The sequence below is a fragment of the Salvia splendens genome, unplaced genomic scaffold, assembly GCF_004379255.2.
Source record: "Salvia splendens isolate huo1 unplaced genomic scaffold, SspV2 ctg94, whole genome shotgun sequence".
NCBI classification, from domain to species: domain Eukaryota; kingdom Viridiplantae; phylum Streptophyta; class Magnoliopsida; order Lamiales; family Lamiaceae; genus Salvia; species Salvia splendens.
In genome coordinates, this window is record NW_024599627.1 from 26,864 (window position 1) to 46,210 (window position 19,347).

Below are 19,347 nucleotides of genomic sequence, written 5' to 3' on the forward strand. Positions count from 1 at the left end.
GCATACAATCTATGTTGCCTAACATCCCCGGAAACCCGTGCTGATTCCCGTGCATATCCAGCAGAGCCTGACAATCTTCGGGGGCAGGCTTCCGAAGATACCTATCCCCGAATATCTCTCTAACACCCTGACAAAAATACTTCAGGCAGTCGCGCGCAGTCGTCTCGCCGATGTGGAGGTACTCGTCGAACATGTCAGCCGAACCTCCGTATGCCAACTGCCTAATTGCGGCAGTGCACTTCTGAATCGGCGTGTGGCCGGGTTTACCAGCCGCATCCTCCCGCACCCTAAAATACTCGTATCGACGCTCCAAAGCGCCCACGATCCGCATTAAGAGCGGCCGATGCATCCTAAACCGTCATCGGAATAGGTTCTCCCAAAACCGTGGCTCCGGCACAAAGTAATCCTCGTACAACCGCATGTGGGCAGCGAGGTGATCCCGGGGCACTATAGTGCGACGATGGATGGGTCGAGGCACCGCCGGCGCCGAGGCCGCTTGTTCCTCCCTCTCCGCGGCCTCCCGCACACGTGCGTGTATCATCCGCATCATGTGTTCATAATGCCAACCACCACCACTACCACTACCACTACCACCACCACTACCACTACCACCACCACTACCGGTCATTACGAATATATAAAAGAAATTTAGAGAGAGAGAAACTTGTTAATACAAGTGGTGTTAATGAAATGAAGTTCAACGGGATGTATATATAGGAACCGAAAAAAAACATTTAATGCATTAAATGGGAATTCCGCGGAAAATCTGCGGGCGTCAACGCAATGGCGGACGTCCGCACGGAATTCCCCTCGGAATTCCGTATCCGTGGAAGGGACGCACAATGACGGACGTCCGCTATGGAATTCCTGCACGCCGGTGGGAATTCCGCATGGACGTCCGCCATTGCTTATGCTCTAATATTACCTCACAAATTGAAGGTACTATCATGTGGATTTTTGTAACGATCTATTCACGCGGGCCGCCGACTTTGTATTCGGGCCTCAGCTTCTAGTTATCCAACCCTCAAAACGGTAATCTGTATTCCATCATTTCACAAAATTCGACCCTTATCTCTGCCTGCAGCTACAAAAACCTCCTCAATCAATGGCTTCCCAAATCCACTTCAATTTCTCGTAGAAATCCAATTCCATCTAAAACAATGGATTTATCTTCATCTTTCACACCGCACACTAAAATAGACCTCTCTTTCTCCTCCTCCTCACTCACTCTCTTCCCCTTCCAAACCCACTTCAAAATCCCCAAAACCCCAAATCTCCACATTTCAGCCGTCGCCTCCGCTGACCCCAAAGAGCTCCCTCAGAACAGCCCCCAACGCCTCCTCAAAGAGTTGGCGGAGCGCAAGAAAGTAGTCTCCCCCAAGAAAAGGGCGCCCCCAAAAAGATTCATCCTCAAACCGCCATTAGATGACAAGAGATTAGCCGAGAGATTCCTCAACAGCCCCCAATTATCGCTAAAGTCGTTCCCTTTGCTGAGCTCTTGCCTCCCTTCGCAGCGATTAAACAATGCCGATAGAACGTGGATGGATGAGTATTTGCTGGAGGCTAAGCAGGCGCTGGGTTATCCCTTGGAGCCCTCGGATAGCTACGGAGACGATAATCCGGCTAAGCAATTCGATTCCTTGCTGTATTTGGCGTTCCAGCATCCGCACTGTGAGAGGACTAATGTGAGGCATGTGAGGTCGGGCCACTCGCGGCTGTTGTTTTTGGGGCAGTATGTACTGGAGCTGGCGCTGTGTGAGTTCTTCTTGCAGCGGTATCCGAGGGAGTCTCCGGGGCCGATGAGGGAGAGGGTGTATGCTTTGATTGGGAAGAGGTTTTTGCCCAAGTGGATTAAAGCTGCTAGCTTGCAGAATTTGGTTTTCCAGTATGATGATATGGACAGGCTGCTACGCAAAGACCGGGAGCCCCCAGTGAAGTATGTCACTTTTCCTGGTTAATTTTATGTTTTTGGGAAGAATGAATGTGATTTGTGGCTTAAGTTCTTCAAATAATAAGTTGTTACTAATATATATCTGTGATGGTTTTAACTTAACAATGTGTTAGAAGAATCAACTTAGTATTGCTTTAAGTTGCTGCTGAATGAATCGGTAGAGTTGATGTGGGTAGCACTTTGTGCAATGATATGCCTTATTGTCAATGTAATTGCTTGTAGTATAAAATTAGAAGTGGATAATCTAGTTGCTTGTGGTCTTGCTGAACTCTTTATTCACATTGTATCCTGCGTACGATTTTCTTACTCTGCCTGAGTGGTCTGATTTTTTGTATTGGAACTATGATATTTACTATTTAGCTTGCATTCTGGTGTTCTTGAGCTTGACAATTCAATAGTATCATCTCTCGTTAATCAATGTCTTGTAGTATTAAAGGCACTTAGGCACTGATTCTTGTGAGTAGTACAATTATTACTTTAGTTTGGTAGTTATTTTAAGTTCTGACAGGCTGGTGATATTGGTTTGGCAGATCTGTGTTCTCGGCGTTGTTTGGAGCAATATACTTGTGTTTTGGCATGCCAGAAGTATATCGTGTTCTCTTTGAAGTGTTTGGGCTCGACCCAGAGGCTGAAGACTGCCAGCCTAAATTGAGGAGACAGCTTGATGATATAGACTATGTATCTGTTGAGTTTGATAACCGAAAACTCAGTTGGCAAGATGTTGCTGCTTATAAGGTAATTGTTTCTCCCCTCCTTCTTTGTTAACATCATACTGATCTTCTAGTGAGGAACTATTAAGATTTTCATGAAGAATTACAATAATTGTTTGTTCCTCTATCTTCAAAGAGAGTTCCACTATATTGTCCTGTGCAATTTTCCTGATCTATTCATACCATTACTCATTTGACATTTGACCAAATACCATAACAAGATGTGTAAAATAAACAAATTACTTGAATATGTTGAATTTTTTTATATGGTTAAAATCTGGAGGTGGCAGGACATGAGTTTTAGTTAGTTATTTAACATCTTTGTTAATTATATATACTTTTAATGCAACAACTGGCTTGATGTTTTCAGCCTCCAGAAGATGCCCTTTTTGCTCATCCTAGGCTTTTCAGAGCATGCGTGCCACCTGGTATGCACCGATTCCGTGGAAACATATGGGATTTTGAATGTAGACCTCAAGTGATGAGAACACTTGGATATCCCTTGGCTATGGTGGATAGGATACATGAAATAACAGAAGCAAGGAATATTGAGCTTGGCTTAGGGTTGCAGGTATTTCTTACAACTTTTTTGTAGCATTGCTGTTCTCTGGATTGATGGATGTTTACTTAGATAAGACTTGTGACGTTATTACAAAACACAAGCTCTGTTTGAAATGAAATTACACCTAACATCATTGTGCTTGAAATGCAACCAGCTCTGTTTCATGCATCCATCAAAACACAAGTTTGAACACCCACGGTTCTGCTTCGAGCGCTTGGAATATGTTGGTCAGAAGATCCAGGTAACGCGAGTTTCAGAACTAAGACATGTTATCCCTTCCTCTGCCATTGTTGCTTCAGTTTAACAAGATTTTCTGGCAGGATCTTGTGATGGCCGAGAGGTTGCTTATGAAGCACATCGATGCTCCTGGGAAATGGCTGCAGGAGAAGCACCGTTGTCTTCTGATGAACAAGTTCTGTGGCAAGTTCTTGAGGGAGAAGTATCTACACCGTTTCATCATCTACAGCGATCAGGTCCAGGACTCGTATGAGCACAACCGGAGGCTCAGAAATCCAGCTACAACCTCGGTTCAGCAAGCCATCCATGGGCTCGCATACGCTGTTTATGGGAAGCCAGACGTTAGGCGACTCATGTTCCAGGTTTTTGACTTCGAGCAGATACAGCCAAAGGCCGTGTGAACAAGATGGACATGGTTTAAATCTGTAGTGATATGTATTCATACACCCAAAAATAGATCGTGTACAGATAACATTTTGGCCATGTTATGATGAATTATAATTTGCCACAACTATCTACACTTGTGTAACCATCTGTTCCACATAATCTCACAGATCCTAACCAGATTAGCGGAAGCAGCAATTCCTCGGTCTGCTGAGAATATTGCTCTTGATAGCAGCTTAGTTTCCCCTTGGAACAGACGATTTACCCTTATCTGAAGTTGAGGATGACGATATTGATCAGGATGTCTCGTGACTTTAAAGTCCCTCATCGTTTCATGGATTCCTAGTGCAAATCTAAGAATCCTCGAGGGGAAACATGTTTGCAAGTTTTGGCACTAGGAGCATGTCGTTCTGCCATAAGGTAGAATTGATCGATGATATTGAACTGGACCATGTTGTGAGCAGCTTCATCTGGACTGTTGTCTGTTAAACAACCTGATAACTACCTCCAGAACTTATTATCCAATGATCCTCAGTCACAGCAGAATGCAGCATGGGCAGTTTCAGTTCTCAGGCACTCTTGTGTTCTCTAAGGAAGACACAAAATGATGACACCATGTCTGCCTCTCAGGGAGTTGCTGAAGACACTATTGTCATGAAGCTCCCTTTGTGGCTTATGCAGATAAATTATTCAGAGGTAATCTTGCTCAATCTTAATTCCCAAAAGGCAGTGACATCCTTTGAAGTTCAATTTGGCCTTACATCATTGTAGTTTGTTAAATAATTATCACTGGAATCCCAACTGTAATTGTAGAAATTCTTCTCATCTTCCTTCTGGTTTTCCAGTGTGAATACTAGAACAGTTGCTTTTGTTTTGCTGAAATGTCTTTCCAGGGAACCCTGAGACTGTTTATTTTGTCTCATGCACACCACTTTGATTCACTTCTTCTGATCTCCTGCACTGCTCTTCTTCTTCTAATCAATACAACAATGAAGACAAAATCTCACTCCGATGGAAGAGTATGCAGATTTGTTTGGACGAATCTTCAGCTATTCAATAGCTTACCTTTTGTGAAACCCAAATAAGGCTATTGTTTACCAATACAGTATTTAACAACTCTAGTTACACCTTGTAAAATACGTATGTTGGAAATTACTTGTATTTTCGTATATTATAACTTGATAGCTTTAATCCTTTTTGTCAATATCACCACAATATAAAATATTTTTCACCTCAAATCAAGTAACTAGGCTTAAAAGGCATGCGAACATTAGCTTTCTTTTTCAAATGTTGTTAGCAAATTGGTAAATTTACAGTTGAAATTCAGTTAGTTGGTGGTGTTATGTCCTTATAACCATTTGTGTCACTATGGTTAAAATATCAAATGAACGATTTAGAAAAATCGTTTATTTTACAATTAGCTAAAACATTACTTCCTTCGTCCCACAATAATTGTCACTCTTTTCCATTTCGACCCGTCCCACAATAATTGTCACACTTCATTTTTACCATAAATGGTAAGTAGGTCTCACATTCCACTAACTCACTTCACTCACATTTTATTATAAAACCAATATTAAAAAGTGGCACTCACATTCCACTAACTTTTCCAACCAACTTTTCTTTACCTTTCTTAAAACTCGTGCCCACAATAAGAGTGACAATTATTGTGAGACGGAGGGGGTATTTTTTTAATTATATCATGATACAAGACAATATTTAATTCAAGGGTTAATAGTAGTTTAAATCACGAAGTTTGGTCATATTCTGATTCGTCTTACGAAGTTTAAAATTGAAATACTGAATCATAAAATTTCAATTTTTCTCAATTGTCCAATTTATATACAAAATGTCGCTTTTAAATGATATTTATAATGACGTGTTTTATGAAAATAAAGAATTTTTAAAATTTTCTTTTCTTTGCCTATTTTAATAAAAAAATTTCATTTTGAACTGACGATATTTATGATGTTATTTTTGTATGGATAAAGTTTTTATGATGTTATTTTGTAGAGATGATAGTTTTTGGGATTATTATTTATGCAAATTGTAAAATGACATATTTATCCTTTTCATAAAATACATCTTAGAATGGTTATTTTATAGATTAAGGTAGTGAATTCAAAATTCAAACTCTTGGACGCTATATTCCGAAATCCAAATACCATAATTGAGAGATTGAAGCATAAATAAGAGAAAATCTAAAGTGAAAATCAAGAATTGAAGTTCTAAAACACATAAATGAAGAATCCATAATTGATTCTCAAAACATAATCACTAAAAATCCAAAATCCCAAACTCAACGAGAAAATCCAAGATATTTATTGAAACCAACACACCGGTAAATAGAATTTGCTGTTAGTGGCTCATCCATACAATTTTCGATTAGTGTGTGTGTGTGTGTGTTTCTATGTTGTGAGCTCAAATTTATATAGTTTGATCATTAATATCTTCATTATAATGTTCGATTAGTATAGCATGACATTTATAATGCCGGTATGTGTTTCGTGTGTGATACGAGCATTATTTAGTTAGTTAAATTAGAGCATTATTTAGTTAGTTAAATTAGAGATTTCCTAAGGTATGGAGATCGTATCAACTCCCCCACAGTTGAAATCCACCTTGTCCTCAAGGTGGAAACTCCGAAACAATGAAGATAGGAAGCTTCCCTCCTGGATCAAACGTGCACGATCACAGCGGATCACGAATCGAATTATGTATACCTGACCCGCACCATGATTCAATTATGCCAGTGAACATAATATGTGATCTTGAGCGCTTGGAGTTAATATATATTGCTCCAATTTTTCTATTCACTAGGCTCTTAGTTAGACTAGCGATATCATCAAAGCAAACAATATTCTCCTGAAGCAAAATCCCAACGTCATCCTTTATCTCCAATTCCCTGTGTGTTGGAACAACAAGATCACCAATCTTATCATCATATGCCACGGCGAGCACTTGCGTGTGACTCATTGTCGTTTTTGACAATCCATTCGTTCTTGACGAACTCTTCAGGGGACTCATTGTTTGGAACATCACGAAAGCGCCATCATTGTAAACATCGGTAATTGTCATTGGGAACATCATTACCGAATACTATCGTGGGAGTATTATCAGTTTTCTCTTCGACTAAATTTTCATTTTGAATGCTCTCCTCAAACCACGCGTTCAAACGGGCGGAGCAAGAGCGGCTTGCTCTAACCTATAAATACGTAATTTCTCGTTGTAATCGTCTAAGGCCGCCTGTTGGAACATGAGTGAGTGATCGAACCATGAGTTCGGGATTATTGGGGAGACCACGCTTTTGTCTCGAATCCCTAAACTTTCTGGACTTTTGAGGCAGGTGCACAGAGCCGGATCGATTCCCGGCAGCTGCAGGCAGCATCGTTGTGTGGTGACTCGAGATTGGTCGAACTGCTGTGGCTCTCCAGACGGGTGGTAGCTGTGGCGGGGTTGGTATGACTGTTGCCAATCCAGGGGTCGGTAGGTTGATTGGGTGGTGGCTGGTATGATGGCAGATGGTGGCGCTGAGGCTGGCGGCTCACGTACGGGCTTCTATCAGGCTGATAGGGATGTGACTTGTCCGGTGCCAAACAGGATGGTTGTTCCTCGCAGGTAGAAGACGCACGGGCAGTAGTGGACAACGGCGATTGGTTCGATGTCTGGGCGCGATCCCAGCAACTAGGTGGACGCGGCGGTGGTTGATCATAATCCGAGTACCCCTGCGATGCCCGTGGGCAGTGGTTCCCAACAAGAGGGTTGTCGCATCGGTGGAGGGTCATAGGGATCGAAATCCTGGAGTGATCGGTTACCGGGAGGATCCCAACAGGTAGGGTGGCGGATCTGGACCGACTCCATTTGGTGAGGCGGTTGCGTATCCCGGTGGTATTTTGCACGGCGCCCAACTTCGGTGTAGCTGCATGACATATGGTGGTGGTCGGCGAATGCGTATGACATGTTGATGGATTGAGGCGTTGCTGTGGTGGATGATGATCGTCTGACTTCAATGCCGCAGGTGAGAATCCTTCCCGTCGGGCGTTGCAGAAGTAGAGTTGTCCGGCGGACAGACGGGCTCGAAACCCAAGTAGTTGCTGTGCGCGGAGTGGTTTCCGTCAGGCAGCGGTGTAGCTTCGGTTCGAGATGGTGGGAGGGTCGGCTCTCAATGAAAGCACCAATTTGATAGGATAAACCTCCTATCGGGCTTATCGGCGTTCGTAGATCGGCGATCGATAAATGTTTGTCGCGGGCGAGTGCCCGTCGAGCACGACGGTTTTCTCACTTGGAGAAGAGAATGAACGATAATATTGATATATTTTGATTGATTTTCAAATGATTACAATAACTCCTATTTATGATGCTAATAACTAACTTACTTAACAAGAAAATAAAGATATGAAAAAGATACGCAAATAAACAAAGATGTGGAAAAGATACGCAAATTTCTAATTTAACTAACTAAATAATGCTCGTATCAGTGTGTTTGTGTCGAGGTTTTAACATGAAATGCTTGTTGGTCAATCACTGTATGTCCATGTGTATTTTATGTGGTCGTGGAGTTTGGTGAAGAAAAGGATTTGATGAAATAAAATGGTCATTCACCGGCCCAAAACTTAATGATGAAATAAAATTTATGCTATTATACATAACTCTAATATTATGATAAAGTAAATTCAATGTTATTATGAAGAATATTCTCAAATCTTGTCATGTTGCAAATAATAGGTGACAATCAACTACAAATGGTTCGGAAAGATTTGTTTGGTGGAAATTTTGATATCGACTTTATATCCAACAAAATCATTGAAAACGATATTCAATGAGAGCGATATATGTATTTCAAATCGAACACATGCTAACAACCATTGGTGCATTATTTAGTGTACTTTTAAAGTACTTCCTTAGATCAGAAGTCTAACAAAATTAATGCTGATTAACATAAAGTGTTTATAAATGTTAATGGATCCATCAATTTACATGCAATTTACTTTTATTTCGAACACAATAATAAAATAAATTTTACTTATGTGTTGCTTAGTATTCTAATTATGGTCTATTGTGGCCCACACTCCACACGATATTTTAGGCCCATTAGGGCCCATTATAAACCCAAAACATTAAGAAGATCATCACATCTTACAATACAATTATTCGAATGCCCAAATTTCCAGCTGGCAAATTAAATGGTCTTTGTTACTCTATTTTAACTATATAGTATCATGCATAAAATGGACATTCAATACCTCCAAGTTGGATTATAGGAGTACTTTGATATGGCATTTTTAGGGGAAAATGGGTGGAAAAATCATTAATTTTGGTCAAGTTCTGTTTAGTTGTAAAATTACTATATTTTGCTAAGTTTTTTTTCGTGATAAAATATTCTAATTTCCTATATGTTATATTGTTGATTTGGTATACGTGGGTTTTTAAATTGATGACATGATTGAATTATTTATTAAATTTGTTAAAACAAATGATAAAATTTATGGGCGTTCTCGACCTTGTAAAAATGAAAAAGTTAAAATTTATGTATTTTAAGGCTGATTTTCCAAATTGTGGATGAAATCAAAATTTGTTCAAAATTTTAGATTTTTCAAGTAAGTTTTCATTTTTATTAACGTACTATATTCTCGTAAAACTTCATACATATTCTCTCGTTTACACCTTTTTCATCTTTTCATACAAATCATCATTCAACTACCAACATAAGAGTTCAGCACGTATTTTAATTTGAATCTCTCTTTTTTAAATAAACAAACGAATAGAAATTTAAAAACTATGTCACAATTAATTCGAATCTAAAACCTTTGACAGGAGCCATAAATCACTCAACCCCTATGCCAAGTTACATGCATAATTTGATTCTCTTTATATTTAACATTGTATCACGCTTGTGTCTATATAACTTTCACTCATTTGTAGATTTATTCCCTTCGAAATATTCAACATGGTGACTACACTAATTGGTGAGTACAATTTTTTTTCCATGAAGTTATAGCCAGTAGAAATCATGGTATTAAATATGTCCGGTCAATGGATTTTGACCAAATAATAAATGTGACGAGACATTTAATTTTGTGAAATTAAATGACATAGCGTCGATCTACATTTTACGTAGATAAATGTAGTATATTCACTTTCTCAAATCCGATTTCCGGTGAGTGAGAAATAGTGGATTAAAGTTGGGCATAATTAGCTTTTATTAAAGCTTGGAGTTGGAGCTTAGGGAATAATTAACTAGTGTTAATTATCCCACATTGGAGGATTAACACATCTTTTAATGTGTATAAATTAAGTGACTTTATGTTACTTAATAATTATAGTGGACCAAGATGGGTGAAAGAGCCCACACGCGCGCCGCCGCCGCCGCCCGCCCGAGCCCGTGCACGTGCTCGCGGTCGCGGTCGCGGTCGCGGCCGCGGGTCGGGCCCGATCTCGATCTTGATCTTGATCTTGGACTTGGACTTGGACTTGGACTTGGACTTGGATCTTGGCAATTGGTCTTTGGGCTTGGGGCTTGGCCCAAACTATTCTTTTTGGACCACCGCCGAGTCAGCAATCCAAGTGGCTTGACACGTCGTCAAGCGAGGCACAGTCACGGCTGCCACGTGAGAAATCCACACGCTCCACATGCGAAAGGCACACGCCTGCCACACGCTCGTAACCGACGTCGGTTACGAATCTGCCATGGCGGGCTCTATGCCTAACGTGAATGGTGGGGGCTCTATGCCCAACCACGTTGTTGGCTCCTTCGGGGGCAACGGAATTGGTTCCTTCCAAGGACCAACTGCGGCACCTTTGGCACCAAGAATGATGCCACCTGCCGAGAAGCCACCAAAGTTTGGAGGATCTGACTTCAAGCGGTGGTATCAAAAGATGTTGTTCTACTTGACAACATTGGGCGTCGCCAACTTCCTCACGGAGAACGAGCCGCCCGTTCCAAGCGACCAAGAGACTAGGCTCGAAGTCATGGCGGACTATGAAGCTTGGAGAAAAGGGGATTATCTATGTAAAAATTTTATTTTAAGTGCATTAGATGATAGCCTCTATAATGTATACTCCAATGTAACCACATCTAAACAAATGTGGGAAAACCTAGAAAAGAAGTATAGCATAGATAATGCTGCAGGGACGGAACAAGTTGTAGCATCCAAGTTTATGGACTACAAAATGGTCGACTCTCGACCCGTCATGGAGCAAGTCCAAGAGCTCCAAATGATCATCCACTCATTAGTGGCTGAAGGGATGACCTTGCCCGATAAATTCCTAAGGTGCACGATCATTGACAAGCTCCCTCCAAGTTGGAAGGACTTCAAGAGTTATCTCAAGCACAAGCGAAAGCAGATGACCCTTGAAGACTTGATCGTGAAGTTGCGCATCGAGGCCGACGTGCGCAAAAGTGATCAAAAGGCTAAGGGATTCGCAAAAATCTAATGGTGTTGCAGAACGCAAAAATCGAACTCTAAAAGAGATGATGAATGCACTGCTTCTAACTTCAGGATTACCACATAACATGTGGGGGGGGAAGCTATTTTGACAGCCAACTATATCTTGAATAAGATCCCTCTCAAAGGAAAAGATGTCACTCCTTATGAGTTGTGGAAGGGAAGGAAGCCATCCTACAAATACCTCAAAGTGTGGGGGTGTTTGGCAAAGGTGATGGTTCCTCCGCCCAAAGAAGTTACAATCGGACCTAAGACGGTTGATTGCATCTTCATTGGGTATGCACTTAACAGTAGTGCATATCGATTTGTTGTTCACAAGTCTGAAATATCGACTATCACAGTAGGAACAACAATTGAGTCGAGGAATGCTGTATTTCTCGAAAATACATTTCCTTGCAAAGACAAGGAAAAAGTCTCAACCAATTCTGAGACAAGAATTGAAGAAGCCACTAGTTCTAAACAAGTGGAAGAAGAAGCCACTAGTTCTAAATCAGCAGATGCGGAACCTGAATCGCGCAAGCGTGCAAGGCCCGATCCAAAAGATACAGTACTAAGACGTGGTAATAGAGTCAGAACACCAAAAACTTTTGGTCCTGACTACATTGCTTTCATGTTGGATGAAGAACCAACATCGATAAAAGTAGCCTTTACTGGCCCAGACGGGCTGCATTGGAGAGAAGCTGTTCAAAGCGAAATGGATTCAATTTTGCTAAACCACACATGGGTGTTGGTTGATTTGCCCGAAGGTGCTAAACCTTTAGGATGCAAATGGGTTCTTAAAAGAAAGTTTAAGGCCGATGGAACAGTTGATAAGTATAAAGCCCGACTAGTAGTAAAGGGTTTTAAACAAAAGGAAGGACATGACTTCTTCGATACCTATTCACCTGTAACAAGTATTACATCTATCCGGGTGATTCTCGCTATTGCTGCATTGCACAATCTTGAGATTCATCAAATGGATGTAAAGACCGCGTTTATGAATGGTGAATTAGAAGACGAAATCTATATGGAACAACCCGAAGGGTTTGTAGTATCTGGACAAGAGAAAAAGGTATGCAAGCTCGTAAAGTCCCTATATGGATTGAAACAAGCGCCATTGCAATGGCACTTGAAGTTTGATAATGTGATGTTATCAAATGGGTTTAAAATCAACGAGTGCGACAAATGTGTCTACATCAAGAGCACTAATAACGGTCATGTTATAGTGTGTCTCTACGTTGATGATATGTTAATCTTGGGTAGTAACACTCAAGTAATTAACGATACAAAGGCCATGTTAAAAAGAAACTTTGACATGAAAGACATGGGTCTAGCCGATGTAATTCTTGGAATGAAGATTCTAAGAACGAATGATGGAATCATCTTAACACAATCACATTATGTTGAGAAGATATTGAATAAATTCAAAGCCTATGATGGCACGCCGGTTAAGACTCCAATTGAACTCGACGTTCACTTGAGCAAAAACAAAGGCGAGCCCGTTGCACAAGAAGAGTATGCACGGGTCATCGGGTGCATTATGTACTTGACTAATTGCACTCGACCTGACATTGCTTGTGCCGTGAACAAGTTAAGTCGTTACACGAGCAATCCAAGCAAAGAGCATTGGAGAGCTCTTGTGAGGGTTTTGAGATATTTAAAACACACTCAAAATCTTAGGCTACACTTCTTGAGATACCCCCCGGTACTTGAAGGGTACTGTGATGCCAATTGGATATCCGATAATAGAGACTCACTTTCGACAAGTGGATATGTCTTTACTATTGGGGGTGGTGCTGTATCGTGGAAATCCACAAAACAGACCTGTATAGCCCGATCAACAATGGAATCGGAGTTCATTGCCTTGGATAAGGCTGGTGAGGAAGCCGAGTGGCTTAAGAACTTCCTTGAAGACATTCCATGTTGGTCTAAGCCAGTGCCACCAGTGCTGATCCACTGCGATAGCCAAGCAGCTATTGGAAGGGCAAACAATGGCTTCTATAACGGTAAGTCTCGACATATACGTCGACGACATAACACCGTGAGACATTTGATCACAACAGGGGTGATTACAATTGACTATGTGAAGTCAATAGATAATCTAGTGGATCCGCTAACCAAAGGGTTAAACCGTGATCAAATGAATAAGTTGCTAGAGGGAATGGGTTTGAAATCCACAAACTAAAGAACTATCATAGTGGTAACCCAACCATGATGACTGGAGATCCCAAGAACTTGGTTCAAAGGGACAACTAAGCTATGAGAGTTCATGAGAAACACTCAACTATATCTATTCCCTAGAGAGCAATAGAGTGTTGGAGAGCTTGCCTAGTGGTAAAGGCTAAGTCTATGACTTTTAATGGTTCTTAAGGATCTCAAAGAGATGGAATTCTCAAAGAGACCAAGTATGGCAAGGTACTTGACTAAGAATCACCTATGTAAGTGCGAAGTGTGGCCGCTTCATAAAAAAATGCACTTATGAATCCAAAGTGGTGTCCAAGACCGCAATGGACACAAAACGTGAGAACGAATGAGGTTGAGGTGTTTAAGCGTTAACATCATTGTCTCGGTGCACGCCGTGGGGGATTAGTTCAAAGCATCGCGCTACTAAGCCGCCTGTGTATCCGATGGTGTCGACTATGGAGGGTTCAAAGTCAACAACTACCTATCCTTATGCTTATATACCTCTCGAGGGTTGAGCTTGTGTCTGCATGCATATGCATTCGGCTATTTCCACTCATGTGGGGGATTGTAGAAATCATGGTATTAAATATGCCCGGTCAATGGATTTTGACCAAATAATAAATGTGACGAGACATTTAATTTTGTGAAATTAAATGACATAGCGTCGATCTACATTTTACGTAGATAAATGTAGTATATTCACTTTCTCAAATCCGATTTCCGGTGAGTGAGAAATAGTGGATTAAAGTTGGGCATAATTAGCTTTTATTAAAGCTTGGAGTTGGAGCTTAGGGAATAATTAACTAGTGTTAATTATCCCACATTGGAGGATTAACACATCTTTTAATGTGTATAAATTAAGTGACTTTATGTTACTTAATAATTATAGTGGACCAAGATGGGTGAAAGAGCCCACACGCGCGCGCCGCCGCCGCCGCCCGCTCGAGCCCGTGCTCGCGGTCGCGGTCGCGGGTCGCGGGCCCCGGGCCGGGCCCGGGCCCGATCCCGATCCCGATCCCGATCCCGATCTCGATCTCGATCTCGATCTCGATCTTGATCTTGGACTTGGATCTTGACAATTGGTCTTTGGGTGGTCGTTGGGCTTGGGGCTTGGCCCAAACTATTCTTTTTGGACCACCGCCGAGTCAGCAATCCAAGTGGCTTGACACGTCGTCAAGCGAGGCACAGTCACGGCTGCCACGTGAGAAATCCACACGCTCCACATGCGAAAGGCACACGCCTGCCACACGCTCGTAACCGACGTCGGTTACGAATCTGCCATGATGAGCCTTCATGGCTCGGTTGACCCTGCATGGTGGCTTGGCCTATAAATAGGCTAGCCATACCACTGCATTAGGACACACAATTCCAAGCATTCTTTGCATCATAAGCTCTCTCCCTCTCTGCATTGTCTTTCTGTCGAAGCTCTGCCCTCTCCTCCATCCAGTTCGCCGGAGCTCTACTGATTGCGGTGCTGCATCAAAAGAGACGTAGTCGTTTTACCTTTGGGGACGAAAAGCCAAACCGAAGAGCACTACCGGGGCGTATCTCGTCTTGCGGGAAGAGGCCTCCTCGACTCGGCTAAACATTCACGGTTTATTTGTTTCATTGTAATTCAGTTCAGTTTCGTTTCTTGTATTCCTTCTTTTGGGTTGTATTACACCCGGCTTTTATCTCTTGTAATCAGTAGAACCAACATAACCGACCCCCCCATATGACAGTTACTTATCCTTCACGTGCTGCCTTAAACTTTCTTTCAATTTCACACTATAAACATGTGCGCTAAAAGAATGCTAGTGGCTCAAATTTCATTTCTTATTTACTCTATTTTTTATTGAGAATATTAAATACTTCGGAAAATAAGAATCACATTGCATTTCATCATACCAAACATGACTTCAAGATTAAATCCGGAGGTCTTTAAAAGTTCAACTTTCAGTAAATCTCGTGGGTGAGAATAGCAACCAACTTCTCCAAGTCGCAAAAAGACCCTAATTTTTCCTCGTAGGCGAAAACGCTATGGACGAGCCCTTAAATTTTCATTAAAACTGGTGAAGGGGAAATCATGTGCGTGGTAATGGTGACTTGCTTAGAGAGAAAAAGAATTAAGAGAGAAAGATGCATGCAAGTAAGGATAAATCCTAGAGATTAAGCTCATTTCTTTATTTTATATTTGGGCCGCCTGGAAATTGGAACTTTATAAATTAAATTATTGGACTTGGTGTTATATTATAAACAATGACTATGGGTTTGTATTTAATATAACTAGTCTCTAGATTAAATTCAAAATTTACGATTTAATTTAATTTCATAAATTGAACCTATATAATTTTTTTATTTGATTCTATAAAATAAATTGCCAAATTATAATTATAGTAAAAAAGGGGGACCACATTCCGAAAATGAGGTAGAGAGATTGGGTAGCAGTCATATTTCGAAGTGGGATGGCAATGAACAAATATAGACATATATAGAGAAAGTAGATATTCAATTTTGCCATATATAGCTTCATTAGCTTTCCACGTGGCTATTTCTCCTCATTTCAGTTTGGTATTTGTTTCCCGCATGATTCATTTCACCCATAATTTCACAAATGCATTTCATTAGCATTCCACTTTATGAAGGATAAGATCGACAACAAAAGGTCAGCTTTCAAATTTGATTAAGACAACACGTTAAGATGGGGGAGTTCATAATTAAAGTAAATTCTTAAGTGTAAAGCTAATTCCAAAAGAGACATACTACATAGTTACAAAGACTTAAACCAAATAAAGAAACAATCAGCCCTCAATCATTATAATAGTAGGATTAATCATTGTTTGAAGAAGACTAAGTAGTACCAAAAGTACTAATTGTCCTAATCTCAACACTTGTTTATAATAGTATGTGTATATTTAAATGTGAGAAAAAATTAAAAAGAAAAGGAAAACCCTTTACTCATCAAAGCTCATCATAATTTAATGTACAATATATGTAACCGTTCCTCATCCTTTACTATATTATATTTATATAGTATTATTATAAATGCACCTAACTTCATATTTCATCACATCATATTTAAATTACACGTCGCCCCTTAATTCAAGAACTATATAAAATGGAAGGAAGTAGTACTAGGGAGGAAATTTAACTACTTTATATACGGAGGTGATAGCGGGGCCCATTGAGTCAACGAGGTCTGACTCAGTACCCGTTGAGTAACTGCAAGGACCACAGATCTTCCACACTCCAGAGGTTTTCGTTTTGTTCGGTCGGAAAATGACCTTGTGGTGGTTCCACATTATCGCCATTAAAAGAAGGTGGCGAGTAGGATTCAACTGTATGGTCCAGAGGGCATGAGCTCGAGACATGGCTAGTGCTAGCTTGATCGTTGGAGTTCTCCGCTTGCTTGATATGCTTCTGAATCCGAGTCCTCCAATAATTCTTTATCTCGTTGTCTGTTCTTCCGGGTAAATGCTTTGCAATCTTTGACCACCTATATTCACAAAAATATTTAATCACTACCCAAATTAGCTACCACTTGATAATATTTCATCGTTTTCAAGTATTGTATAATGGAGTATATAAAGTACAAAGCCACGTGAAATATCACAAATTTCTTACCGTGAAACTAGAGTAGTAAATAAGTATTAAGATTGGTCAAATTGATATCAATCGTGGGCCACTTTTGGTCTTTTTTTTCTACTTGCAATTTTCTTTTCTAAGATCACGCATATGTATGTGTATAGATATAGCTATATAGCCATAGAATCATGCACAAAAATATAGTTTTTCTTGTAATATCTTATGATATATGGTTTTTATAAAGTTGATGGGACAGCTACCACTTCCATAGATTACACCTTTGAACATTTTATTGTATGAAAACATAGTAACACGTGTAAAACGATAAAATAGTTTCCACCATGGGCCACTATATTAATAGGAAATATTTCAAAAAAAATGCATCAACACATGAATTTTTTTTATCGGCAAGCCATGTTCTACGGCTGAAATCGAAGTTTGTTGGCATCCCTATTTATTTAAAGTAATTGTTGAAGGGAAGTCTCTCCAAATTGAAAAACATTTGTAAGAAAAAAATAATACTACTACCAAGTATTACGAGTGCATGTGTATCAACACCCCTCGAAAATATTCCTTTTCTTTCTTTTCTTTTTTTAAAAATGTGTTTTATTTTTTTCAATCAAACAAAAAACGTAGAAAGTGTGGCATCTCATCTTTGATTCTCTCCTCACAGGTTAGTAAATCTTTGCATTCACTCACCATCTCTAAATTGGAAACTTTTTACATAAAAAACTACAATTATTTTAAAGCGGCTCGAAAATTCTTTTTTCCCTCAATGAAAACACTTTAAGAAATTCCCATTTTCAAATATTACAAACCTTCTCAAAAAGCTTCCTTTATGGAAAATATTGCAAAACTTCTCATTGAGGGCTAAATACCCCTCTCTCTCTCTCTCTCTCTCTCTCTCTCTCTCTCTCTCGGTTCACCTTATTATCAAATGGATATTAAAAAATAGGAAGTACCCGTTTCACCTAAGATGCAATTTTTACAATAAAAAAGGTTAAAATGAAAATTAATGTTAAAATTTTTGAGGGGGGCTTTTGTTGAAAAAGGGCAAAACATTATGTGCAGATGTCAATTTCAAGATAATAAAGAAGCAAATGGGAGCATCTCATCCAATTGGTTGAAGGTGTAAACATGTGATTTATTAAAAATGGTTCTTATAAATGAAAAAACTTCCATACCCAATCTCTTTCGCTTCTCCTCTCACAACCTTCCTTTTCAGCACTAACTTACCAAATATTATCTTCTTCTTTTTCAAATTAAGGCACTATATAAAAATTAAAAAAAAAAAGAATGATAACCAAGAAAATGAATTGCTAAAAAATAACTAAAATAAATCATATTTTAAACCTCTATAATTATCGGACTAACAAGCTATTCAAACCTATTGGACAATAATTGTTCAAGAAAGGTATGGGTTGGATTGCCATAAACTACAAATTAAATCGCATGTTTCTTAAAAAAAAATTTGCGCCGAGTACTTAAATTCCTCACGTTTAGAACTTGGTGATTTCGTCCTCTCTCTCTAAAATCTAATTATAATAAGCCAAATTGTAACACAATAAAGTGATAAAAAAAAGTAGACGGTTGATGATCAAATTCGTAGACGAAAAAACTACTAACAACCTACCATTTTTTTTTTCCATTTCAAATTTAAAAATTTAAACACTGCCATTTTAAAATAAAAACCCTACCGAAAAAATAAATAGGACATACCTATTTCCCCACTTAGCATGCAGCTCCATAATCAGAAGCTGCTCCTCCGGTGTGATGTTTCCACGTCGAACATCCGGCCTGAGGTAGTTAAGCCACCGGAGACGACAGTTTTCCAGTCCGCTTTAGCCCTTCAAATATAAAACACCAAAAAAACCATTAGGGTTTTGTTTGTATACAAATATTTGCAACTCTTGAAAAATACACATTATATACATATATGTGTTTAATTTACCTGCGGATCGAGCTAGAGAGTTCCAAACGCCTTCGCCGTGATTCGCAATGTAGTTCATGAGAATGAGATCCTCTTCCATAGTCCATGGCCCTTTCCTCACTTCAACATCTATAGATTTGCATGCTTTCTTATCCATCTTTAGAGAGATATAGTGAGAAAAGGAGATAAGAAGGTATGGAGAGAGAGAGAGAGAAGGATTATGAATTGTAGATATGGCTGGATAAAATTAATAATGGAGGCGGTGCTCAATTTATAGATGGTGTTTAAGAAAAAATTTTCCAGTTAAATGAGCTATTAATTGACAACATAGTGGACATCTTTTAACCTAACTTTGTTTCGCCATTCGTACTGCTAATTAGGGTCTAAAACGTATTATAAAA

General features: G+C 39.8%; 1 protein-coding gene and 1 pseudogene across 1 annotated transcript; one reads left to right on the forward strand and one right to left on the reverse strand.

The window, feature by feature from the left end:
* Window positions 1–1,037: 1,037 nt before the first annotated feature.
* On the forward strand, window positions 1,038–3,989 carry LOC121791853 (ribonuclease III domain-containing protein RNC1, chloroplastic-like). Its single transcript, XM_042189674.1, has 5 exons — window positions 1,038–1,936; window positions 2,482–2,686; window positions 3,032–3,232; window positions 3,378–3,464; window positions 3,544–3,989. The coding sequence occupies exons 1-5, from the start codon at window positions 1,161–1,163 to the stop codon at window positions 3,859–3,861; spliced, it is 1,587 nt and encodes a 528-aa protein (XP_042045608.1). The 5' UTR covers window positions 1,038–1,160; the 3' UTR covers window positions 3,862–3,989.
* A 12,374-nt stretch (window positions 3,990–16,363) lies between these two features.
* Window positions 16,364–19,184, reverse strand: LOC121791851 (annotated as a pseudogene).
* Window positions 19,185–19,347: the final 163 nt, after the last annotated feature.

Coding starts and splice junctions, on each gene's coding strand:
- LOC121791853 (XM_042189674.1), top strand. CDS start 1,161: ATGGATTTATCTTCATCTTTCACACCGCACACTAAAATAGACCTCTCT. Junction 3,233..3,377: donor AGCTTGGCTTAGGGTTGCAG/GTATTTCTTACA, acceptor AAATGCAACCAG/CTCTGTTTCATGCATCCATC. Junction 3,465..3,543: donor ATGTTGGTCAGAAGATCCAG/GTAACGCGAGTT, acceptor ATTTTCTGGCAG/GATCTTGTGATGGCCGAGAG.